Source organism: Podarcis liolepis, assembly GCF_965112155.1.
Source record: "Podarcis liolepis genome assembly, chromosome: 16".
In the NCBI taxonomy this organism is placed as follows: Eukaryota; Metazoa; Chordata; class Lepidosauria; order Squamata; family Lacertidae; genus Podarcis; species Podarcis liolepis.
This window is the reverse complement of record NC_139567.1, coordinates 7,242,561-7,266,195: the sequence shown is the minus strand read 5'-3', so window position 1 is coordinate 7,266,195 and position 23,635 is coordinate 7,242,561. Positions and strand designations below refer to the sequence as shown.

At 43.8% G+C, this 23,635-nt stretch overlaps 2 protein-coding genes across 4 annotated transcripts; both read right to left on the bottom strand.

Moving 5' to 3' along the window:
• Positions 1 to 10,820, bottom strand: LOC310695817 (interleukin-36 alpha-like). The gene is made up of 5 exons (XM_083480804.1): positions 10,694 to 10,820; positions 8,479 to 8,560; positions 4,273 to 4,401; positions 1,374 to 1,495; positions 1 to 367 (listed from the first exon to the last, which is right to left on the bottom strand). Exons 2-5 carry the CDS (start codon positions 8,525 to 8,527, stop codon positions 158 to 160), a joined length of 510 nt encoding a protein of 169 aa, XP_083336930.1. The 5' UTR covers positions 8,528 to 8,560; positions 10,694 to 10,820; the 3' UTR covers positions 1 to 157.
• A 3,501-nt stretch (positions 10,821 to 14,321) lies between these two features.
• On the bottom strand, positions 14,322 to 23,414 carry LOC310695801 (interleukin-1 family member 10-like). Of its 3 annotated transcripts, none has more exons than XM_083480770.1 (5): positions 23,267 to 23,414; positions 21,398 to 21,636; positions 17,743 to 17,883; positions 17,025 to 17,158; positions 14,322 to 15,351 (listed from the first exon to the last, which is right to left on the bottom strand). In XM_083480770.1, the coding sequence occupies exons 2-5, from the start codon at positions 21,528 to 21,530 to the stop codon at positions 15,139 to 15,141; spliced, it is 621 nt and encodes a 206-aa protein (XP_083336896.1). In that variant the 5' UTR covers positions 21,531 to 21,636; positions 23,267 to 23,414; the 3' UTR covers positions 14,322 to 15,138. The 3 variants fall into 3 exon arrangements, with proteins under 3 accessions (XP_083336896.1, XP_083336895.1, XP_083336894.1); XM_083480769.1 differs by having other exon boundaries at positions 21,398 to 21,633; XM_083480768.1 differs by having other exon boundaries at positions 21,398 to 21,602.
• Between the last annotated feature and the right edge of the window lie 221 nt (positions 23,415 to 23,635).

The following is a 23,635-nucleotide window of genomic DNA, read 5'->3' as shown; positions in this document are numbered from 1 at the left end:
TAAAGCAAATAACAAATTTAATAAAGAATAAAAATAATAACAAATGGAGAAGCGTCGGGGTTTCTAGGGGATGATTTCCTCTGTGTCATGTATTTTCAATGACAGCTCCCTGGTAGTGGCAGATATTCTCCTTTAAAGCAGAAGGTCACATTTAGTCCTATATTCTCGCCATATAAAATTCCGTGATCTCCGTGGCTCCTTGGCGGCTCAAACCAACAGGCTTGTTTGGCTCAGGAGAAGTGCTTATGAACCAGCCCGGGAATGCTGCAGATTCCAAGCTGTACGTCTCTTTGCCACCAGCCTTTCTGAAGAAAGTGGAGCTCCTGAATTCGTTCACCTCATTGTACATTTCCTTAATATTTCCAGGCTAAAAGAAAACAGAAATGCAAAGACTTGGGTAGAAAGAAAAGTTGTATTGCATCACTTGCAGTTGCTTGAGAGAAAGCAAATGTTTGTGGAAGGGAAGGGGAGGATCCTGAAAATATGGGATTATTTGTAAATACCCTAAAAATAGCTTTAAAACAATATATTATTGTTTTTAAACTTTTTAATGTGGTTGCACTTTATTTTTAATTGTATTTTTCTATTGCTTCATTGTTTGCCACCCTGGTCTCCTTTGGAGGAAAGGCAAGGTAATCGATAAAAGCAACAACAATGCCTACTAGAATGCATTAATTCATCTAAATGTGTATGTTTTTGTTTTAATGGGGTTAATAATAATAATAATAATAATTTATTATTTATACCCCATCCATCTGGCTGAGTTTCCCCAGCCACAATGGACAGCTCCCAAACTAGTGTTAAAAACAATACAGCATTAAATATTAAAAACTTCCCTAAACAGAGCTGCTTTCAGATGTCTTAAAAATAGGATAGCTGCTTATTTCCTTGACATCTGATGGGAGGGTGTTCCACAGGGCGGGCGCCACTACTGAGAAGGCCCGCTATCTGGTTCCCTGTAACTTGGCTTCTTGCAGTGAGGGAACTGCCAGAAGGCCCTCGAAGCCGGACCTCAGTGTCTGGGCAGAACGATGGAGGTGGAGATGCTCCTTCAAGTATACTGGACCAAGGCACATCACTCTTAGCAGTCCCCCACCCCATTCACAGTGGCTCCTCAGAGAATAGGAGGGACTGCTGGTCTCCTCCCACCCCTAGGGAGAAAAGGGAAGGGGTTGCCCTCTGGGCCCCATTCAGAGTGAGCCAAACCACCCATGATGCCCTTTGATTCCCAGTTCAACCATTGAGTAAGGTTGGTTTGATTCCTTGCTTTGTTCCTAAGGTAGATCTTCCCACCTTCTTCTGTGGCAGGGGGCACCGTTTTGTGGTTTGCCGCAGGTGCTAAAATGATTGGACCAGCCCTGGACAAAACTCACCACTGCCTTTAGTTGAGGAGGCCCTCCTCCAGATTCCACACAGGACAGGACACGTCCATTGAAGCCAATAAAGATTACATTTCCCGTAATACCTCTGTTGGGATATATGTCAAATACTACTTCTAAAGAGAAAAAACAAAACAGGGTCAGTACCGTCAGAGGGAGTAAATCATGCATTCTTATTTGGTACAGGAATTTTGTAGGAGAAGCCAAAATGGAAGGAAGGTTTTCAATAGGATGGGAAACTACTGATGATCCCCTCAAAATCAAATATGTCTCTATACACATGATCACTACAGTAGACATGTGTCCAGTTTTCATGAGTTTCTGCTACATAGTGCCGGTAGTTTGCATAGACCCACAGATAATCCCATGCCCTATTTGTAATTTTTCCACCTCTTGTGGCAGAAGTGGGGAGCTCTTTTTGGCCTGCAGTCCTCAATCCCTTCTGGGCAACATTCCAAGGGCCACATGCCACTGCTGGGCAGGGCCAGATGCAAAAGCAGGTGGAGCAACAAATACAGTTTACACGAACTCACTCTATGACCTGGGAGACCAGGGTTCGAATATCCACTCAGCTTAAGCTCACAGGGTGGCCTTGGGCCAGTCATTGAATCTCTTTTTTTCCCTTCTTCTTTTTTTTAAAAAATGATATTTATTACTTTTCGAACAGTTTCAACAGAGAACTACAAACAAACAAACAAAAAGAAAAGAAAAAGAAAAAAAGAACAATACAAATGCAATACAAAAACACTGCACACAAAACAAAAACAAACAAAAACAATTTAAAAACACCTCAAACATTTTCAATATCTTATCTTTCATTCGCTTATTTCCAACGACCTCCTCTCACCTCCCTTTTTGTATTCCACTTCTATTAATTGTTTCAGCAATTCCTTTCCATCTTCCTCTGTTTTCTATCCTATAATTATCTTAGCACATTCTTGCCTTATTTTTTCCTTTAATTTTCTGTTAATCTATTTATACTTAATTCCTTATAACATTTCTACTAAAGCCATATAACTTCATTCCAACATTCTTCTAACATTCAATAATTTTACAATATTTCTATAAATAGTCTTTAAACTTTTTCCAGTCTTCTTCCCCCGACTCTTCTCCCTGGTGTTGGATCTTGCCAGTCATTTCTGCCAATTCCATATAGTCCATCAACTTCATCTGCCATTATCCAACACTTCAGTGCTTTCAAGAAGCAACCATTCTCTCAGCCAGCAAAAAGCAGGTGGTTCACAACAAAGTTTAGGAGTCTGGCAGGGCAAGTCCACCTCCTTCTTTGGCATCCGTCAATATCTTAAATTTTACTCGAGGCTTCCTGTCCTGCCAAACAAATCTAGAGACATCCCTCTGCCACCTCCTGAAACAATCCATCCCATCCAAAACTTGCAATGTTTGAAACAAAAGCAACATCCCCGACAACACAGCAACTCTCATCCCCACCACAGCAACTCGGCCCAACAATAACAACTTCAGATTTGTCCATATTTCCAAATCCCCCGTCTCTTCAATCCAACGTCCTTCACAGTTGTCCTTGAATAAATTCACATTTCTGGCGGTCATTGTTGTTGTTGTTGTTTAGTCGTTTAGTCGTGTCCGACTCTTCATAACCCCATGGACCAGAGCACACCAGGCACTTCTGTCCTCCACTGCCTCCTGCAGTTTGATCAAACTCATGCTGGTAGCTTCAAGAACACCATCCAACCATCTCATTCTCTGTCGTCCCCTTCTCCTTGTGCCCTCCATCTTTCCCAACATCAGGGTCTTTTCCAGGGAGTCTTCTCTTCTCATGAGGTGGCCAAAGTATTGGAGCCTCAGCTTCACGATCTGTCTTTCCAGTGAGCGCTCAGGTCTGATTTCCTTAAGAATGGATAGGTTTGATCTTCCTGCAGTCCATGGGACTCTCAAGAGTCTCCTCCAGCACCATAATTCAAAAGCATCAATTCTTCGGCAATCAGCCTTCTTTATGGTCCAGCTCTCACTTCCATACATCACTACTGGGAAAACCATGGCGGTCATACTAACCCCCAAATACCTCTCTTTCTCAACCGATGTTAGTCCTGTCTCCTCCTGAAACTCTGTCAAGCTTTCCTTTTCCTCAGGTAGGGCTCTGATCCTCAAATTCATCTGTTTCTCTTTAAGTTCAATCATAACCAATGTCAGCTTAGGGCCAGTCATTGAATCTCAACCTAACCTACTTCACAGGGTTGTTGTGAGGAAAAAATACAGAGGAAGAGAACTGCATATCTCATTCTCCCATTTCCTTTCTAGTTTTGCAGTGGTTCTCATGAAATCCACAGAAACCACAGAGCACCATTTCTAGCTATTGTTAAAGGAGATGTGGTTGAATCAGATACCTTCCTGACAATGCTATTTTTCTAGAAAAATTGCTGCTGGAACTCACCATGAACACTGTTATGTACTGAGTTGAATAGGATCCAAAATACAGCAGTCTGATTGGTCCTAGAACAATAGGATTCAGAATGCAGCAGTCTGATTGGTCCACAGGAGCCACCCAATCCAGCTCCAGGTGGAAGTGAATCCGCAACTGGATTGGCCTACAGGAGAATCCCAGAATGAGCCAATCACATGGGGCCCATTGTGTAAATAATGTATATAACAGAGACATCCTGGGGGAACCTCCATTCCTCCTCACCACTATGAGCTGAATAAAGAGCATGAAATCCACTCTCGACTCCGAGTATATTTCAAACACGTCCCTTGTTTTCTTATAATGGCAATGGTGCTGGAACTAAGTTCCGGTGAGTTCTGGATGATAAAAAACCCTGTTTCCCGATTCCTGGCTACTCAGCTCCAGAATGTAAACAAGTGTTCAGTCAGTGATGGCAGGACCAGCAAGATGCAAAGGAATCATAATAACTATTACCTGATGCGTTGGAATTTGGTGGGGATGCTATCAGATGGTCATTCTGCAGGACAAAGATCTTGTGGTTGATGTCTGTAAGTCTGCAGCGCCAGGGATACTCTAATGCTGGACGAACGCCCCTGGAAGGAACTGGGGAACACATTAGGATGGAAATATATAATGTACCCAAAAACACATCCATATGCAAGAAAAAATGGGGAGTAATCTAAAGAAGGAACAAGCAATACTTAGAAATAATCACATTTTTGCATGACATGGCATCAATTGTGCAGAGTTAGAGTATTGTGCCTACAGTTGGTTAAACAAGTTCCTAGTTTTACTTTTATATGCCTGTTGTCTTTGTCCATGGAGTTTTCTTGGCAGGGATACTGGAATGGCTTGCCAGTTCCTGCTCCAGGAACTGCTCCAGGTGGATCACGTTTAGTCAAAACTCTCCACTATGACCTGTCCATCTTGGGTGGCCCTGCACGGCATAGCTCATAGCTTCTCTGAGTTATTCAAGCCCTTTTGCCATGTCAAGGCAGTGATCCATGAAGGAGGAAATCTATCAATTCTTAAGGAAATACTGTATTTTTTGCTCTATAAGACTCACTTTTTCCCTCCTAAAAAGTAAGGGAAAATGTGTGTTCATCTTATGGAGCGAATACAGGCTGTGCAGCTATCCCAGAAGCCAGAACAGCAAGAAGGATCGCTGCTTTCACTGCGCAGCGATCCCTCTTGCTGTTCTGGCTTCTGAGATTCAGAATATTTTTTTTCTTGGTTTCCTCTTCCAAAAACTAGGTGCGTCTTGTGGTCTGGTGCGTCTTATAGAGCGAAAAATACAGTAAGCCCTGAGTGCTCACTGGAAGGACAGATCCTGAAGCTGAGGCTCCAATACTTTGGCCACCTCATGAGAAGAGAAGACTCCCTGGAAAAGACCCTGATGTTGGGAAAGATGGAGGGCGCAAGGAGAAGGGGACGACAGAGGACAAGATGGTTGGACAGTGTTCTCGAAGCTACGAACATGAGTTTGACCAAACTGCAGGAGGCAGTGGAAGACAGGAGTGCCTGGCATGCTCTGGTCCAGGGGGTCACGAAGAGTCGGACACGACTAAATGACTAAACAACTACAACAAAGTTTTACTTTGTTCAACCAGTGCTAAAACCACAGGTAGGTATACTGCCAAAATGAAAAATTAGATGCATCCTTCACTGACAATGCTTTAGGCTGCAATCTGTGTCATTTGCCATAACATGTTATGGACATGGCTCCCATCAAGCAACCTAGGCACTGGTGGTGAGATATATTGTCATTTCTTTGCCCTTTTCCTTCAACACTGCTATAGCAGCTGTGGGTCAAAGAGCTTGTGCAGCCTTAGGGAACCTGAAAAGCCACTTGGGATGAGCAAGTGATGGACTCATCAAGAAGGAACCAAGCAACCCAGACTACCCAACAAGAAACACCAAACCCAGCAAGCATCCACCCTGAAGGTTTCCCAAGACCTCATGCTCACATATTGTCCCTGGCTGAAAACACTAAGCAGCCTTCAAAAAAGAACATTGTAGGAGCATGGGACTCCAGGTGTTTAGGGCCTTTATCAATGCTTCCTAGAAAAGCGGCTTGATGTTCATTCTATACCAGAGGTCAGCAACCTAAGGTCCGCGGGCCGGTTCTGGCCCGAATGGGTTCTGGATCTGGCCCGCAGATGGTCCAGAAATTGCTGCATGGTTCTGATTCATATCGTTTGGGCTGCGCCATTTTTTCTCCGGAAATTGCTGTGGCGCTTGGCGCCACAGACATGCACAGACGCGTTTTCCGGCATTGCGCTGCACCAGTCTGGTCCGCAGAGTGATCCAGCCCATGCCCAGTAAGCCTTGCTGACCTCTGTCCATGCTGCTGGTCTTTGACTGGCTCCCTATTTTCTCTCTTGCCTTAGCTGTTGGATTTCTGGCTTTGAGTCACCTCCCACTGCTTGTATATTTAATTCCATTCCTCCTGATTAATGGAAAGCAATGGATCAAACTGACCCAGCCAACTGATATGTATTCTGCATTTCAATAGCACTAACCCGGATGGAAAACTGCACACACTGGTTTCTGCAGAGGAGATCAGTTACCTCACTCTGTAGGTATGCTTGTCATTTCCCTTTTGGAAACAAGCTCTGATGAGGCTTGCCTCCAGCTCTGTCCCTGCCCTCATCCACCATGGGATGGGATGCCTAAGATTCAGTGCAGCATCAAATGGGAGAAGAGCCTGCTAATATCTTTGAGAAGAAACCACACCAAACCTTCAAACAGTGGTGGATGGTGTCCACTGGGAATGGTGGGGTGGAATGAAGAAAGACCCACATTAGCCAGAGCCAATGGCAGACAGAGCAGACCAGTTCAGGTTTGGCCCCCATCCTCCTCCCTGCTGAGTTCTCCAGGTATTGCTGAGGCTAAGGAGAAGCTGACAGCCAGCGCTATAGTATTTTTTTGTATTACTAAAATCGAAATTTATTACCCACCCTTCACCAGCAGGTCCCAGAGTGGGTTGCTACCATTTAAAAGTCAGAATTAAAAACAATTAGAGTCACAGGAATAAGTTGGGTCCTGAAAACACACATCTCAGGCATCAAAGCACAGGATAAGGAGGTGCACCTTCGGCATTCAGCAGCCATGTTGCTTTAACAGTCAGCCTGTTTGCCCTAGTCCTGATAAACCTTAGCCTCTGTGCTTTAGACTGACAGGCCAGGGTTATATCCAAACATAGGACTGTATGTGGTCAACCAAATACTGTATGGAATCTGTACTCTAAGGCAGGCCCAGGCAGATGTGGAGGAGGAATGGGAACATAATCAGAAAACCATGAAAAGCTCAGTTAGAGCCAAGCCCAGAGAATAAGTCCTGTTATTTCTTTTGAGATAGTGACGGATTCCTGTTCCTGGAACAGGCCTTCATGTACCCATTAACAATTTTTGGACAGAAGTTGGATTCACATGGCTAAGTTTTTAATTCTTTTGAGCTGCAGCCCGTTTTTATTTATTTGCATTTTACATTGCACTGTGCTGTTTTATTATTCCTTTAGATCCACCTTCACCAACTTGGTGCTTCTCGGATGATTTGGTCTGTAGCTCCTATCAATCCCACGCAGAGTGACTGTGCTAGCTTAGCTTGATAGAAGCTGTAACAGCTCAAAATAGATGGAGGGCACCAGGTTGGAGAAGCCTGTCTTAGTTATATTAGACTTGTTGTTGTTGTTATGTAAGTTGCCCTGGGAATGCTGACTTACAGAGAAATTAACTTTGCCATCTGTTTGAATCTTAGTGCTGAAATTCTGACAGTTTGAGATGCAAAGTTTTTATTATTGTTCCTGTATTTCTTTTGCAAATACCGCTTGCCTGTAAGAACAAAACCTCTCAGTGGTCTACAGGTTATATAAAAATTTTCAATGAAAACAGTTTAAACAAAAAAGTAAAACTATACAAAAGGCCATTAAAATTGTAGAGCAGACAGAAAAGAGATTATAAAACACATCAACACCTAGGGGTCTGGATAGGCCTGCCTAGACAAAAATGTTTTAAGCATGTCTCCAAAAGGGCACAGTGAAGCTGCCTGCATGATATCAATAGGCAGGGAGTTCCAAGGTGTGGGTGCTGGCTGCAACATTAAAAGACTGATTTCTTACAAGTGTGAAATCTTTAACAATGCCCATTCCAAATCAGGGGGCAGTTCAGATCTCTGAGAAGATACAAGGTCTCATTGACAAGGTCTCATTCTTGTCAACAACTGTGCTTCACTAATTACAGGTCCCTGACCAAGCACAGGGGAATCCCCATACAGAGACCATTGCCTCTTGAAGCCAAGAAAGAAAGAAGGAAGGAAAGAAAGAAAGAAAGAAAGAAAGAAAGAAAGAAAGAAAGAAAGAAAGAAGGAAGGAAGGAAGGAAGGAAGGAAGGAAGGAAGGAAAGAAAGAAAGAAAGAAAGAAAGAAAGAAAGAAAGAAAGAAAGAAAGAAAGAAAGAAAGAAAGAGAGGCTTCTCTCTATACAGTATACATATTAATGTAGTGTAATTTTGAAGCCACTTCTGATTCTTTTCTTTTCTCATTATCTAGCCTCCAATGATTTTCAGAAAGCTATCTGCAGATTTGGGAACATCGCCTTGGAAAACAAATAGAAAAGTAAAGAATTTTGTTTCTTTATATGAAAAGAAATGTGCCAATTCCTTCTTCTTGTGGGTGTACAAACCTTCATCTCCTCCTGCTTTCTCCATTCCTTCCTGAAGACTGGCTGACATTCAGGATATTTGTCACCTCTTCAGCAGTTACAGCTGTTGAAACAGAGAGTGATAAGCTACAGAGGACATCTTAAGGTGCCAGGCATGTCCAAAGGCCATTTTGGGGACCTAATCTGGCCCGCCAGTCGGTTTAATCCGCCCCCTGTGGCAGTTTATTTCCTGGGGTAAAATCCTTTAAAAAACTTAACTTCAACCCTAAAAAAAGGTTAACACAGCAGATGAAACTGATTGACTGTATGGGACATGCAGAAATGACTGGCAGAATCCGGGACCAGGGAGAAGAGTCGGCAGAAGAAGATTGGAAAAAAACTAAGGACTATTTACAAAAATATTGTAAAATTAAGGAATGTTGAATGATGCTGGATTGAAGTTAAGTGATTTCAAGCTGTAATTATGATAAAATGACCTTCTTTTTCTGAGCAAGAATTTAAAGCTACAATAATTTAAGATGTTGAGATAAGGATTTGCTGTATAAGCAACGTAAATTGGGTATACAAGAAGGGGAGGTATGAGGAGGTCGGGGAAATAAGCTACAAGAAAATAAGTTGTGAAATTTAAGTGTTTTTAATATTTTTATGTTTGTTTGGTTTTTTTAATAAAAAATTGGAAACTTTAATAAATATCTTTTTAAAAAAAATTAAAAAAAAGGTTAACACATTTGGTTGGCCATTTGGTTGGCCCTCAAAGCCCTTCACTTCATCAAATCTGGCCCTCTTTGAAAAAAGTTTGGACACCACTGTAAGCATTCTGAACAAAAACAGTGGTGCACTGACTGTCACTTGAGCTATACTGCAGCCTCACCTTAAGCAACAAGGGGGATGGAAGAGTACAGAGTCAATGGCCTCATCGAGGCAGAAACCAACAAGAGAAACAATGAATATGTTATTTTCACCAAAAAGTGCACTTTTGTGGACACTTTACTCAAATATGTGCAATCCCCCCCCCCCCACGCATTACTTGACTGGATAACTGCGCTGCAAAATCTGGACAAGTGTAAATTTTTTGGAAAGCACAATTTTGATAGGTTCGCCTTTGAATGAAAACTGAATCAAATTTCTGTCCCATCCTCAGTTTCCCTCACCTAGAGTAAAGAGAAAGCCTGACAGGGCCCATCCTAGCTACAGGAGGGCCTGGCAAGACCCGCAGTGGCCATGCAAAAGCCCAGCAGGACCTCCTTGAAAATTCGGGGGTCCTCAGCACCCCAATATAGCATCTCTCCCAAGTTTTTAAAGTAGCCATGGAGCTCTACAATTTTGTTCAAAGTAGTGGCTCTGGGGAAGAGAGGACTTCTCTTTTTTTACCCTTTCACTCCCCCTGCCATTTTCTGAATCAAAATTCCCCAAACACTATAACCATCAGATAAAAATATAGTACCTCCCCCATCTCTTCCACTATGGAGCTAACAGCAGCTTTGTAAGGACTGGAAGAGGACACAGACAGATGTTCCCTTTCCATTATATAAAAACAAACTGTACAGGCTGGATTATAATAAATGCATAACCAACCATACAGCAAACGAAAAATAGAAAAATGAAAAAAATAAAGGAGGGATGCATGCAGAATCTTAACAAACAGCAAACCATACCAGGTCACAGGAGCTGTTAAACTAAACCATCACAGTTCCCTGAGATTCTTAGTCTGTCTCTTAAGTGGCTATAATGATAGGGAAATCATTCAAGGGAAGAGCTAGACCAGGGATTACCAGCATTGCATTGATGACTGCAATGGGGCCTTTGAGGCCTTTCGCTGGCACCCACAAAGCCTCTGGGAGCCCCTGGCTACTCCCTTAGTCCTGGGACGGTAAGGGTGGTTAGTTTTTTCTTCCCTTATAAATTTCTATAGTGCCGCAGGTTCCCACATCCACTTTCAGCTGTGTGTACTTTAAAAGGCTCAGGATAATTCCCAGATCCCTGTGAAGTGTGTATGTGCACGCATTCTCCTTTTGTTCAAGGGTGTGATTTGGGGGAGAAGAGAGATAAGTGACAGGCGGGCGAGGGGAACTCCCACAGCACGCACTCAAAATTTGAAGTGTGCCCACAGGACTTAAAATATTGGTGATCCCTGAGCTATACACAGCTTTCCTGCCTCACAGGTGGTTTAGCCCTAACAGGGGAACAAAGCAGCTCAAGAAAAGAAAGCATAGAGAGACAGTTGCGGGGTTGGTACCTGCACTGATGTAGAGCAGTCTTGTGCTATGGGACGGAGGTTCCTTCTCTGCGCTCCTCCAATGGTCCTTACAAAACTCTTTATAGCAGCCCACAGACACTGGTGGGTGTGATTTACATATTCAAGGGTAATTTGAGTTGAGCCTTATTATTGGCAGATGTTTACAGAAGATGCCAATCTCACGACACTTTAAAGGGCCTTGTCGATGGTGGTGCCTGCCCTGTGGAACACCCTCCCATCAGATGTCAAGGAAATAAACAACTTCCTGCAGCCAATCCTGCGCCAGTGTAGGCACCTGCCCAGAAGCCATGCCAGCATCATGGAAGTCAGTCCCCGTGTGATGTGGTGTACGCAGCGTGCAGGGGCTGACCGAGCGGGTGGCAGGGTCCACGGGCCAGATTTACGAGCTGAGGGGGCCACATTCAGCCCCCAGACATAGTTTGCCGACTCCTATTCTAAGACATTCCAGGTTTGAGCTGTAAGTAATTGAATGACAGGGTCTCTGATGTGATTGCAGCTACCCTGAACCCAGATTACCTATGTCTAAGTTCTTGTGAAACAGGATTTCTGTTTTGAAGGAAATCTCTAAGGCAAAAATAACTCTTCATCTCACATTAAAATATTAATTTTCTCAGCTGGGCACAATGCACCATTGGGGGGGCAGGAGGGGTCAAGAGGGAGTAAATTCCACCAGAGCTGGGGTTGAATTGGGCAGCAGGAGACTGGAATTCCTGGATCCTAAAGAGGTGCTATTTCACCCCTTTCTTTCAGTGCACATTCTTCCTCATTTTCCAACCCATGCAAATGCTGTGTTTTGCCCTTCCTTTCATTCTACCAACCGCAATACATCTTTCTTGTGCTGGGTTTGCCTGAGATCAGGTACAAGGCAGTCCAAAGGCAAAATGTGAAAACTTTGCTCATGGCACTCACTTTGCAAAGAGGCTTAGGCATGTCTCCCACAGTGCAGGAGGCGAAGTCCAGGAAGACTCTACTGCTGAGTGTTTTCATCAAAAGGACTTCAATAAGCCTTATTTCTCACATTCAGTAGGTGGTCATTGCTTTCTCGGTCCTGCCAGCACCCGGCAACCAACCTGCAAGGATCCCATGGTCCATTTAACAGTGGGAATTTAATGTGGGAATCATTCCTTTCATGTTCAAATAAATCTATCAAGCATTCTCAAAACTGAACTTGGCACTGACCACACCTAAAGTTGTTCCTGGTAATACTAGCTCAAGTCCCACTTGGAATGCAAAGTTAAGATTACTCATAAACAACTTCCTGAATATTAAAATTCCTTTGATTACAACACTGTTCCTTTATCTCTTCAGCATCTGAGTACTACATTGTTGATGCAGCACTAGTCAAAGCCAAGTTGAGGCTGATGTAATATGCATTCAGCTTAGTAACTTTACTAAACTCAAAATCAGTGCCTGAGCTCTGGCATATTTATTATTTAATTTTAAAACAAAAATCACATAAAAATTAACTAGGGTAAAGGTAAAGGGACCCCTGACCATTAGGTCCAGTCGTGACTGACTTCGGGGTTGCGGCGCTCGTCTCACTTTATTGGCCGAGGGAGCCGGCATACAGCTTCCGGGTCATGTGGCCAGCAATACTAAGCCGCTTCGGGCAAAGCAGAGCAGCGCACAGGAATGCCGTTTACCTTCCCGCTGGAGCAGTACCTATTTATCTACTTGCACTTTGACATGCTTTAGAACTGCTAGGTTGGCAGGGGCAGGGACCAAGCAACGGGAGCTCACCCCGTCGCAGGGATTTGAACCGCTGACCTTCTGATCAGCAAGTCCTAGGCTCTGTGGTGTAGCCCACAGCACCACCTGCGTCCCCTTAAAAAGAAAAAAAAATAACTATTTAACTCCTATTTACAGAATTGCATTTCATTCCTCTTTCTGTGCACTTTAGCTTCCTATCTGACTCCCAAATTTTGGGTGAGAAATTAGGAGGCAAGTTGCAGGTTATAGGGTAAACTGCGATCACTGTATTAACCACAACTTAATTGTGTAAGGAACACTGAGACCCAAGAGCTTATCAAAACTTCATAAGGGAAATCAGACAATCTGTGGGAAACGTACCAATTCTCTCTCTGACTCCTAAGCCTGTCTTGCATGGGTGAACCTAAACTGCAGGGAATAAACCTGGACATTACCCCCTATTTAAAGTGAGGAGAGAGGTTTTCCTGAAACACCCAACCCTCCAAGATACATATTCCAGAGTGTGTGACAAAGGTCAGTGGTCCATAACCTGCCCCACAAGGTTGCAAAGTCCACTGTGCAAGTCTCTGGAATCACTATTCATCTGAAAAGTGCTTGATGGAGGGTTATTGCTTTGTTTTGGTTTTGTTCTTTATTCTTATGTAATTTTTGTTTTGGTTTTATCCTGTATTTTTATGCTGCGAACCACGCTGAGCTCTACAGATGAAGGGCAGTATACAAATTTAATTAATAGTAATAGTAATAATTATAGGCACCAATTCTGTCCACTTGCTTCCCCATTTCCCCACACTTAGGTAAGGGTAAAGGTAAAGGACCCCTGACAGTTAAGTCCAGTCACATACGACTCTGGGGTTGCAGCACTCTTCTCACTTTACTAGCCAAGGGAGCCAGCGTTTTGTCTGCAGTTTTTCCAGGTCATGTGGCCAGCATGACGAAGCCGCTTCTGGCGCAACAGAACACCGAAACCAGAGCAGCACACGGAAACGCCATTTACCTTCCCGCCAGAGTGGTACCTATTTATCTACTTGCACTTTTTTGGTGTGCTTTCGAACTGCTAGGTTGGGAGTAGGGACCAAGCAACGGGAGCTCACCCCATCGCAGGGATTCGAGCCGCCAACCTTCCGATCAGGAAGCCCGAGGGGCTCCATGGTTTAGACCACAACACCACCCACGTCCCTATTTCCCCACACTTATGTACCTGCAAAGCAACCAGCAGCCAGTCAAGCCAATCAACCTAATTATTCAGCACCCACAGCTCATTGCTCCAGGCTTGTAATACAGTATTTCCTTCCACCAGCCAGTTGCAGAAAGGAACAAAGAAGCCCTGCTCAGTTCCAACTATGACGACCAGCTAATCTTTCACTGCTTACAGGGCAAGCAGGTTGGGTGCTGCTGTGTCTTGTCTTCAGGAAAGGAGGAGGAAGAGATGGGGAATAAGACTTTTTATAGCCTTTGTCCACTCCTCCTCCCTGATGACAAATGCCAGTGACATCAGAGTTAGCAGCTTCTTGCCTCTCCCTCTGCAAAAGTGCTCCCACTCAGATCACATTTAGAACAGTGAAGTGAGGAGTGATATAACAAACATAAAATCTCTCCCTTTTCCCTTAATAATGAGTTCTCTCCCCCTATATATTGAATAACTGTCCTAGCTGAGGAGACTCTTGAGAGTCCTATGTACTGCAAGAAGATCAAACCTATCCATTCTTAAGGAAATCAGCCCTGAGTGCTCACTGGAAGGACAGATCCTGAAGCTGAGGCTCCAATCCTTTGGCTTCCTCATGAGAAGAGAAGACTCCCTGGAAAAGACCCTGATGTTGGGAAAGATTGAGGGCACAAGGTGAAGGGGACGACAGAGGACAAGATGGTTGGACAGTGTTTTCGAAGCTACCAGCATGAGTCTGACCAAACTGCGGGAGGCAGTGGAAGACAGGAGTGCCTGGTGTGCTCTGGTCCATGGGGTCACGAAGAGTCGGACACGACTAAATGACTAAACAACAACAAAGCTGAGAAGATTGTTTCTATAATTCTTCATCTCTCTTTTCAAAGCTGACCATTTAATGATTTCCATTTGATCATATATCTTTTATAATGTTGAGTCTTTTCCATGATTTTGCAAATGCTATTTATGCCACTGTAACAATGTGTAAGATTGGGATTTGTTTCTCTACGGGCACACAGTTCTTTACAAAAATCATTAAAGACACACCACTGGGTCTAGCTCTATTTTCCACTGAAATATTTCACTGATTATTCCCACTAATGTCTTCCAATATCTAGCTACCTTTTTGTACTCATTTATCCATTTGGTAACTGACAGATCCCATATTTTCCCTCTTATACAATTTTCCCCTCATTGTAAGATGCCACTGTGTACTCAACTTGAGACAATTTTCTGAGGGCTACTAAAAAAGCACGAACATCTTCTAAAGAAACCCTTCATCTGACACATTTCTCTGCACATCTCTACATAACACCTTGTTTACTAGTTCATGAAACTTCTGGCTGCTCCTGATGTGTTGGTTGTTGCTTTTCATAAAATGCAGCTGATTGGGCTGTAAAGTTGACAGCATCAGCAATGGATGGGGGGTTATTAATTGCTTTCCTAAATTGTCCACATAGTGCTGCAATGGACTTCGTTTTGCTACACCCCAAATATATCAGATTCCAGCTTTCAGTTCCCCTTAAAAACAATAGTTCCAATCTATGCTGATGAATTATTTTATTTCAAAATAAAACAGAGTATTTGCAGACCCATCTCGCTTACTCAAACCAACAGGTTGGTTTGGCTCAGGTGAAGTGCTTATGAACCAGTCTGGGAACTCTGCAGACTGAAAAGAGCATGTCTCTTCGCTGCCATCAGTTTTGCTGTAGAAGGTGAAGCTCTTGAATTCCTCATTTTTTTCATAAAGCTGACGAATTTTTCTCTCCTAAGAAAACATGAAAATTCAGACAGAAAAGTTACATGGTATTAATAGGACAGCATGGTTTCTGGATTAACAACAAATAGTCCATTTCAAAGCTTGTGTTCCATGCCAACAGTTTCTATTATCGGGGTTTTTTTTCCTGTGTTCTATACTACTACATTATTTTTTTTTAAATGGGGAAATATCAGAAACCAGTAACTAAAGTTCATTCTATTCCACTGGAAATAGAAGCAAACTAATTAAAGGACAATTTGGAACTAATTACCTAACAGTGTTGACAGGACATAATGAAGCAGGCAGAAACAACAAGCATAGGAACCTTTAAATTAAAGGCACAATAGCCCCTAAAATCCTGAATTATGCTTTGCCTTGCCACACTGGATAGGCTAGCGCAACAATCACATTCTGTCACAAAAAAGACTGCCACCAATCATTTCTGGGGTAGAAATAGGAAGGATATATAGAATGCAGTGTAATCTACTGTTGTACTATCATACCTCAGGTTAAAGATGCTTCGGGTTAAATGTTTTCAGGTTGCATCCCGCAGCGACCCAGAAGTACCAAAAAGGGTTACTTCTGGGTTTCGCCACTCGCGCCTGCGCAGACGCTCAAAATGACGTCATGCGCATACGCAGAAGCGGCAAATCACGACCCTCGCAGATGCCGGTTGTGTTCTGCTCAGGTTGCGAATGGGACTCCGGAACGGATCCTGTTCGCAAGCAGAGGTACCACTATATATAAAACACTGTAATGTGCATCCATGTAAGCATTCTCTGTAAAAAGGGGGCAAACAAACAAAGTGTGGAGAAGTATCCCTGGGTCTCAGTATTCCTCCTCTGTAAGCAAAGATCTTGGTACAGAATACCAGGTCTGTGTTTAGCACAGAATATATATAACCCTAATCATAGAGGACAAACAGATATGACATGGGTGATTCCCTTTGTATAAGGGCTGCCTGACTATTGAGAGAGGGGTCAAAGATCTACTGACAAGGACTCCACCTTTAATCCCAACTCTAGAAGTACTCTTAAAAAGATAGGAACTAGAGTTTTATTTTTCCAAAGTCCAGTCGCAGACTTTAACAAAACCATGTGGGATGCTCTTATATCCAGCAGGGTAGGTTAATAACCATGCAGAGAGTGTAGATGGGATGAATTGCAAAAAAAACCACACAACCCATCTCTGATATAAGTGGTTCAGGTAATATCCAACCAGATATTACTTAGAAGATAGTTTCATCTTCCTAATGCTTTGAACTTCCATTAGATAAGAACTAGCCTGTTCAGACCAGTTGAACTATTGAAAAAAGGGGAGTTAAACTGTAAACATAGATTGAAGATAAAACCAAGGATATTTGTCTATTCAGGCTAGGGTTCTCAACAGAGGTCGAGGAGTGTCATAGACTCTAGAATGGTGCTCTTGACACGCATTGGAATAGAGTCACTATCTTCATGACAGGATAATCTTTTAGGATTACAATTCATGGGATTCTAGAGTTGGAAGGGACCATGAGGGTCATCCAATCCAACCCCCTGCAATGCAGGAATCTTTTGCCCAGTGTGGGGCTTGAACCCACAACCCTGAAATTTAGAGTTTCATGCTCTATCAACGGAGCTCTCTCAGGACAGAGTGAATTCAACAACTGAAACTGAACTACAACTACACCTGAAACTCACCTCTAACTTTAGCTGAGGTTGACCTTCACCAGACTTCACACAGAACAGGGTGTAGCTCTTATCTCTGAGGCCAATAAATATGGGTCGCTTTTTTTCTTCTAGAGAGTGGTTTGGGAGTACAACCATTAACTCATCTGGAGAACAACAGAGAAACAGGTTAAATGGTACAAGAGATAGTGAAAAGCATCTTTCAATGGTGCAAGAGTTTTGGATGAGAAGATACTAATTAGGAGATGGTGGTGGTGGCGGTTGTTCTTGTTGTTACAAAAATTCATATTCCATCTTTTATCTTTCATGGAGTTCAAGGTGGTGTACATGGGCCTCACCCTCCTCATTTCATCCCTGCAATAACCCTGTGAGGCAGGTTAGGCTGAGAGATAGTGACTGTCCCATGGTTAACCAGTGAGCTTCAAGGCTCAGTAGAGATTTCAACTTTGGTCTCCAAGGTCCTAGCCTAACATTCTAGCCACTACATCATTTTGCTTAACTGTAAGATTTACTGGTGCTGATAGGGTTAATAGGAATCTTCATATATGGGGAGGAATCAGAGTGGGGTAGAAATGAAAGAAGGTAGATCAGAGATTGGTCCATTTATCAGCAATGGCAATAGTCATGCACCCTATAAAAAGAGTGGCAAACCCAACACCTCCATTACCCAAATCCCAAATTTACAAATGATTGAGAAATGCATACAGACAAGAAGAGCTTCAGCAGCTACCTGATGAATTGGAATTTTGCGGGGCTGCTATTAGTATGTTGTTCTGTAGGAAGAAGTAATTCTGGTTGATATCCCAAAATCTGAACAACCAGGGCTCCCTCTTCATTTGCACATTCTCTGTACTTGAGGGATGCAAAGGCCCTGGGGGAAAATATACATAGACAGATACATATTACACAAAAACATATAAGCCAAGAGATATCTGGAGGAGGAAATAACCAACTCTGTTGGCTCTGAACACCATCTTCTGTCAGTTGCCACATTTTTAATTTTTGTGCTACACCTGGAAATAATGTGCATGAGATATTTCATAGGTTGAGGCCACACTGGGACCAGAAGCAGAAGTGGGAAGAGAAATGATTGCAAATTTAACCTATGTACACTAGCCTACTTTATACACATGCTTCTCTTCATCCAGGCAGCCAAGAGCTCAATCAGAGTTCAATCAGAGTTCAAGGACACATTCCAGACCAGGGAGATACCCCAAGAAGGTGGGATTTGAGGCCAGTGGAGGGTGTGGCCTGGGAAGAGAGGGTGTGGCCTGGGAAGAGAGGGTGTGGCCTGGGGAGTGTTCTATGGACCATATCAAGAGGGCTGCTTGGCCCTATTTGACCCCTGAGCCTAAGGTTCCCGTCTCTCTAATATATAGATTAGAAGATGAATGCTTCAGTTGGTGTGTCAAGATTCCCTTTTTATATCTACAGTGGTACCTCAGGTTAAGTACTTAATTAGTTCTGGAGGTCTGTACTTAACCTGAAACTGTTCTTAACCTGAAGCACCACTTTAGCTAATGGGACCTCCCGCTGCTGCCGCACCGCCGGAGCATGATTTCTGTTCTCATCCTGAAGCAAAGTTCTTAACCTGAAGCACTATTTCTGGGTTAGCGGACTCTGTAACCTGAAGCGTATGTAACCTGAAGCATATGTAACCCGAGGTACCACTGTATTTGCTTATTTTAAAGCCTTTCAAGAAACCACCTCTGCTGGATCTCAGCCTTAATATTACAGTTCTCCAAAATCGTTGTGCCACCAAAGTTGTGCCTCCAGATGATATAACCCTGTAGTTTCTTGATATGTTTTTCTCCAAACCAGCTTCAAGCCAAATGGAAGAAAAAGAATGACCTGGCTGTATTTTAACCTGTTAACACATTCACAGCCAAACTGATGACCATATCCTATGAGGATACAATGGATATCTAAAGAAACCAGAGACTTTGACTGACTGCAAAGCAGCAACTGTATCAGCAGATGGAATTATATGATCGCCTGATGAGTTTTTTCTTTCTTGGAGAAACCAGTTAAACAGCAAATCAGTTAAAACAGTTCAACAAGAGTACTTGGTATTCAGCCAGGTCGATCCCATTGGAACAAAGAAGGATAAACTATTGCCCAGTACTGTAGTTGCCTCAGCTGATGATTGTGCCTAGGGTGGGGAGAAGGTGGAGCCACATGGAAGCAGAGGAAGGTAACAAGTCAGAGGACAAAATCAAAGGCATGTAGAGGCAATTCTGGAAGTCAGCAACATATAAGAAATGTCAGTGCTCCCAACTATTCAGTACTACAGACCCTAAATACAATGGTACCTCGGGTTAAGTACTTAATTCGTTCCAGAGGTCCGTTCTTAACCTGAAACTGTTCTTAACCTGAAGCACCACTTTAGCTAATGGGGCCTCCTGCCAGTGGCGTAGCGTGGGGGGTGCCAGGGGTGCCGGCCGCACCGGGCGCAACATCTGGGGGGGCGCGCTCGCTGCCTCTGGAGTCGCCGAAGAGCCTCGGGCGCAGGCTGTAGCGGAGCCGCATGTCTCGCGGAACCGCCGAGCTGTGCGCGCGTCCGGGCTGAAGGCGCCCGGCAGGCAGCGGCTCTCAGCGCTCGCCGTGGAGGACGTGCCAGGCAGCCCCTCTTCAGAGCCCCGCCTCCGCCGGTGCTGCTGCAGCTGCTGGGCAGTTGCATTTTCCTCGCCTCTCTGCCCCCCTCCTCCTTCGGGCAAGCGGCGTCGTTTGGGCGGCAGCGCCAGCGGCAACTCGCGGGTTAGGGGGGGGCGCAAATTACTTGCCTTGCCTCGGGTTAGGGGGCGCAAATTACTTGCCTTGCCCCGGGTGCTGAGAACTCACGCTACGCCGCTGCCTCCTGCTGCTGCCACGCCGCCGGAGCACGATTTCTGTTCTCATCCTGAAGCAAGGTTCTTAATCCGAGGTAATATTTCTGTGTGAGTGGAGTCTGTAACCTGAAGCGTATGTAACCTGAAGCGTATGTAACCCGAGGTACCACTGTAGAGCCTCTTTTCCCAGTCAGATAATGTGGCTCTCTTAAAGCAGGAATAGGGAACCTGTGTGACCCACACGGTCCCTTCCTCCCAACTCTACAATTCTACAATTTATGCAGTAAACACCTGTATCCCTCCAACGCTGTCAGGTTACAGCTTCCTTAAGCCCTGATCCTTGGCCATGCTGGCTGGCGCTGACGTGTGTCAAGAACCTAACAACATCTGGAGGGATGCAATTTCTCCACCCGTGTCTTCAAGGCATCACACTCTAGCCTGTCTCCAGGAGTCTTTTGACATTATCTCTGAAGACTGGTTGGTATCTTATGGCAAGGAAGAAATGGCCCTAATTGTTTTGGTTGGAAGTTGCTGTGGTGATCACACAGGGTCCCCGGACGTTTCACCATCTATTGATCCCTGTGCCACCACTTTACTTCTCGCTGCCACCACCCAGGCCCTACCTGGGACAATACTGAATCCAGTCAGGGTTAAATTGGAACATAAACTTCTGTTTATTTATTGCAGTTTAACAAGCGTGTGGTTTCATAAACAGTATCGGTCAATTGCAATCATGGGGTGCCTATCCAGACCTATAACTTCCGCTACCTGCTCTCACTCACTAAACCACATCTCAGATATTTACTTGTCTTCCTAGCCCCTAACTGTTCCTGACTCAGCTTATTTCGCTACACTAACTCAACCTTACCCACAGACTCTATCCCAATTCACTCCCACTCCAACCAACCACCCAACTCCCAACGAACTCTCTCCTCCACCCCTCCCAGAGCTGGTTTTATAGTGCCTCTGACTCCACCCCCTGGGTCCTGATTGGGTAACCTGTTTAACTATTTCACCTCCAGCACTCTCATATGTTAACGTCACAGTTGCCAGAGAGGGACTTGTCCTCACTTGGTTAGTATACCTATTGTGTGGGTAATAAAAATAAAGCCCCTTTAAATGTAGTTGATTGAAATGAACATTCTAGAATCTGTAGAAATCAGAACATAAATTAGGTCATATTCATTTCTTTACAATTATGTGATACTTTGGTATATATATTTAATATTACATATACACAGAAGGAGCATTTATTATGATACCAGAGAGGATGCTCTGTTTAGTTGTTAGTTGTGTTTTACAGACCATAGAAATTATCCAGAATTTTCTGTAGGTGCTATTTCTTCAAGATATTTTAACCTGTGTTGTAAACCACTCAGGGATTTGTTTAAATATAAATATTAAATTTTAAGTGCTCATTAATGGTTATATGTTTTAAATATTGATTATGAAATTTCAAACAAGAAGAAGAAATTTTTACATTGGCTAAATAGGGATATATGCAGTCCGGGTCCTTTTCTAGGGTAACAAATAGAAAAGTAAGAAGTTGTTTTTCACCTGATATTGGCCCAAATGCAGTGAATAAATCTGCCATTTCCTGATCCCAAGTTTTCTTCCTCTTGGCTTCCACCTCGTACGGCTCACATTTCTGGGGTCCCACCTTATGGGGCTCATACTTCTGGGGTTCCATCTCTACAGTGTCTCCCACTTTCTCCAGTGCTTTTATAGAATTGCTTGAACTTCAGGCTCTTGGATGCTTTTTCTGCAGGCACAGCAACAATCCTGAGAGGGAGCTACTAAAAGAGATTGATATCATAGGCTATGATTCCTGATGAGCAGAGACCTGACAGCATCCAAATCTTTCCAAAGAAAGTTTACCCCTCACAGAGCTACAACTCCCAACACCCTTAACAAACTATAGTTCCTTTATTATTATTATTAAGAGAGAGAGAGAGAGAGAGACCCAGTGTTGTGTAGTGGTTTAGAGCAGTAGACTCATAATCTGGTGAACCGGGTTCGCGTCTCCGCTCCTCCACATGCAGCTGCTGGGTGACCTTGGGCCAGTCACACTTCTCTGAAGTCTCTCAGCCCCACTCATCTCACAGAGTGTTTGTTGTGGGGGAGGAAGGGAAAGGAGAATGTTAGCCGCTTCTAGACTCCTTCGGGTAGTGATAAAGTGGGATTATTAATTTTTTATTAAAAAACAAATTAAAAACAAACAAACTATAGTTCCCAGGATTATTTGGGGAAAGGCTGTGCTTTAACTATTGCTTTCAGTGTCCAATGTAGATGTGGCCTGTTCTCTGCTATAGAGCTAATAGCAGGTTTGCCAGGCCAGGGAAGAAATTTATTATGGAAACGCACAAGGTAGCTGACAGGAGTATAATCATAATAAACCAAAACTATTTTTTTTTTTAATGACAAGCTATAAATCAAGTGGGAAGGACCTGTGGTCCTCCAGACACTGTTGAACTCCAACTCCCAGCAGCCCCAACCAGAATGAGGAATGGTTACTGATGATGGGAATTGTAGTCCAGCAACATCTGACTGCTAACAGTTTCCCATTTCCCATCACAAATGGAAATCTGTGCTATTCTCATTCTTAAAATTTCAGAGAAATATATTTAGCTTTGGCTCCCAATGACCATAATGACAGGAAATTTAAGCACCATATTTTTCGCTCTATAAGACGCACCAGACCACAAGACGCACCTAGTTTGGAGGAGGAAAACAAGAAAAAAAATATATTCTGAATCTCAGAAGCCAGAACAGCAAGAGGGATCGCTGTGCAGTGAAAGCAGCAATCCCTCTTGCTGTTCTGGCTTCGGGGATAGCTGCACAGCCTGCATTCGCTCCATAAGACACACACACATTTCCCCTTACTTTTTAGGAGGGAAAAAGTGTGTCTTATAGAGCGAAAAATACGGTATTTAGAAATGGGCTAAGGGAAGGTCTATACACAGAAATATTTGCCTTACAGGTGCCTTACTGGAAGCAGAGAAGAGCCTTCCCAACCAAAATGGCACCGTGGGGTTGTATTCAACCCCAGGGGTGGGGCCAGCACTGCAACCTGCCTGCCATTGACCAAATAGGCAGGCCAGCTGCAATCCACTTCCTGGGCCTGGGTGAAGCTGATATGAGTTCCCCCAAGCCCAGAAAAAACTCTCACCTCCAGCACAACCACTGGATCCAAGGGAGGCGTTGTTGCCGTCCCACATTTACGAACTGTTTCTCAAATTTTTCTTCTATCCTCTCCTTTCTTTATGCTTCCACTGCCCCCTTATTTTTATTCAACGCCCCCCCCAATTGCACCTGAGGCTACTACCACCATCCCCTGGATGGTTCCAGCACCCCACAGACTGTGGCTTAGCCCTTGCGGGAAACACTGATCAAGTCCAAGAAAAGAAAGTGTAGAGTGGACAGTACCTGTGCTGATTTGGGAAGTCCGGTACCTTGAGCTGCAGATTCCCTCCCTGTGCTCTCCGCAAGGAAATGCACAGCGTTTTATAGTTAACCCGGTGACACTGGTGGGTGTGACCAGGTGCTGAAGGGTTATTTTGGGGTCAAATACGTGGCTGAGCCTGATTGTAGAGCTGCTCTTTCTAGAAGCTGGGGGCCCTGGAACACAGTAAAGAGGAACTTTGAAATCTGCACTTCTCTAAATTCCTTTGAAATCTGCACTTCTCTAAATTCTGCAACGCAGTTCTCCAGGCAATTAATGTGCACAGAAATGCATAAAGCGTGCATGAAATATTTGTTGAAAACAACACTATATTAGAGGGGATTGCTTTGCAA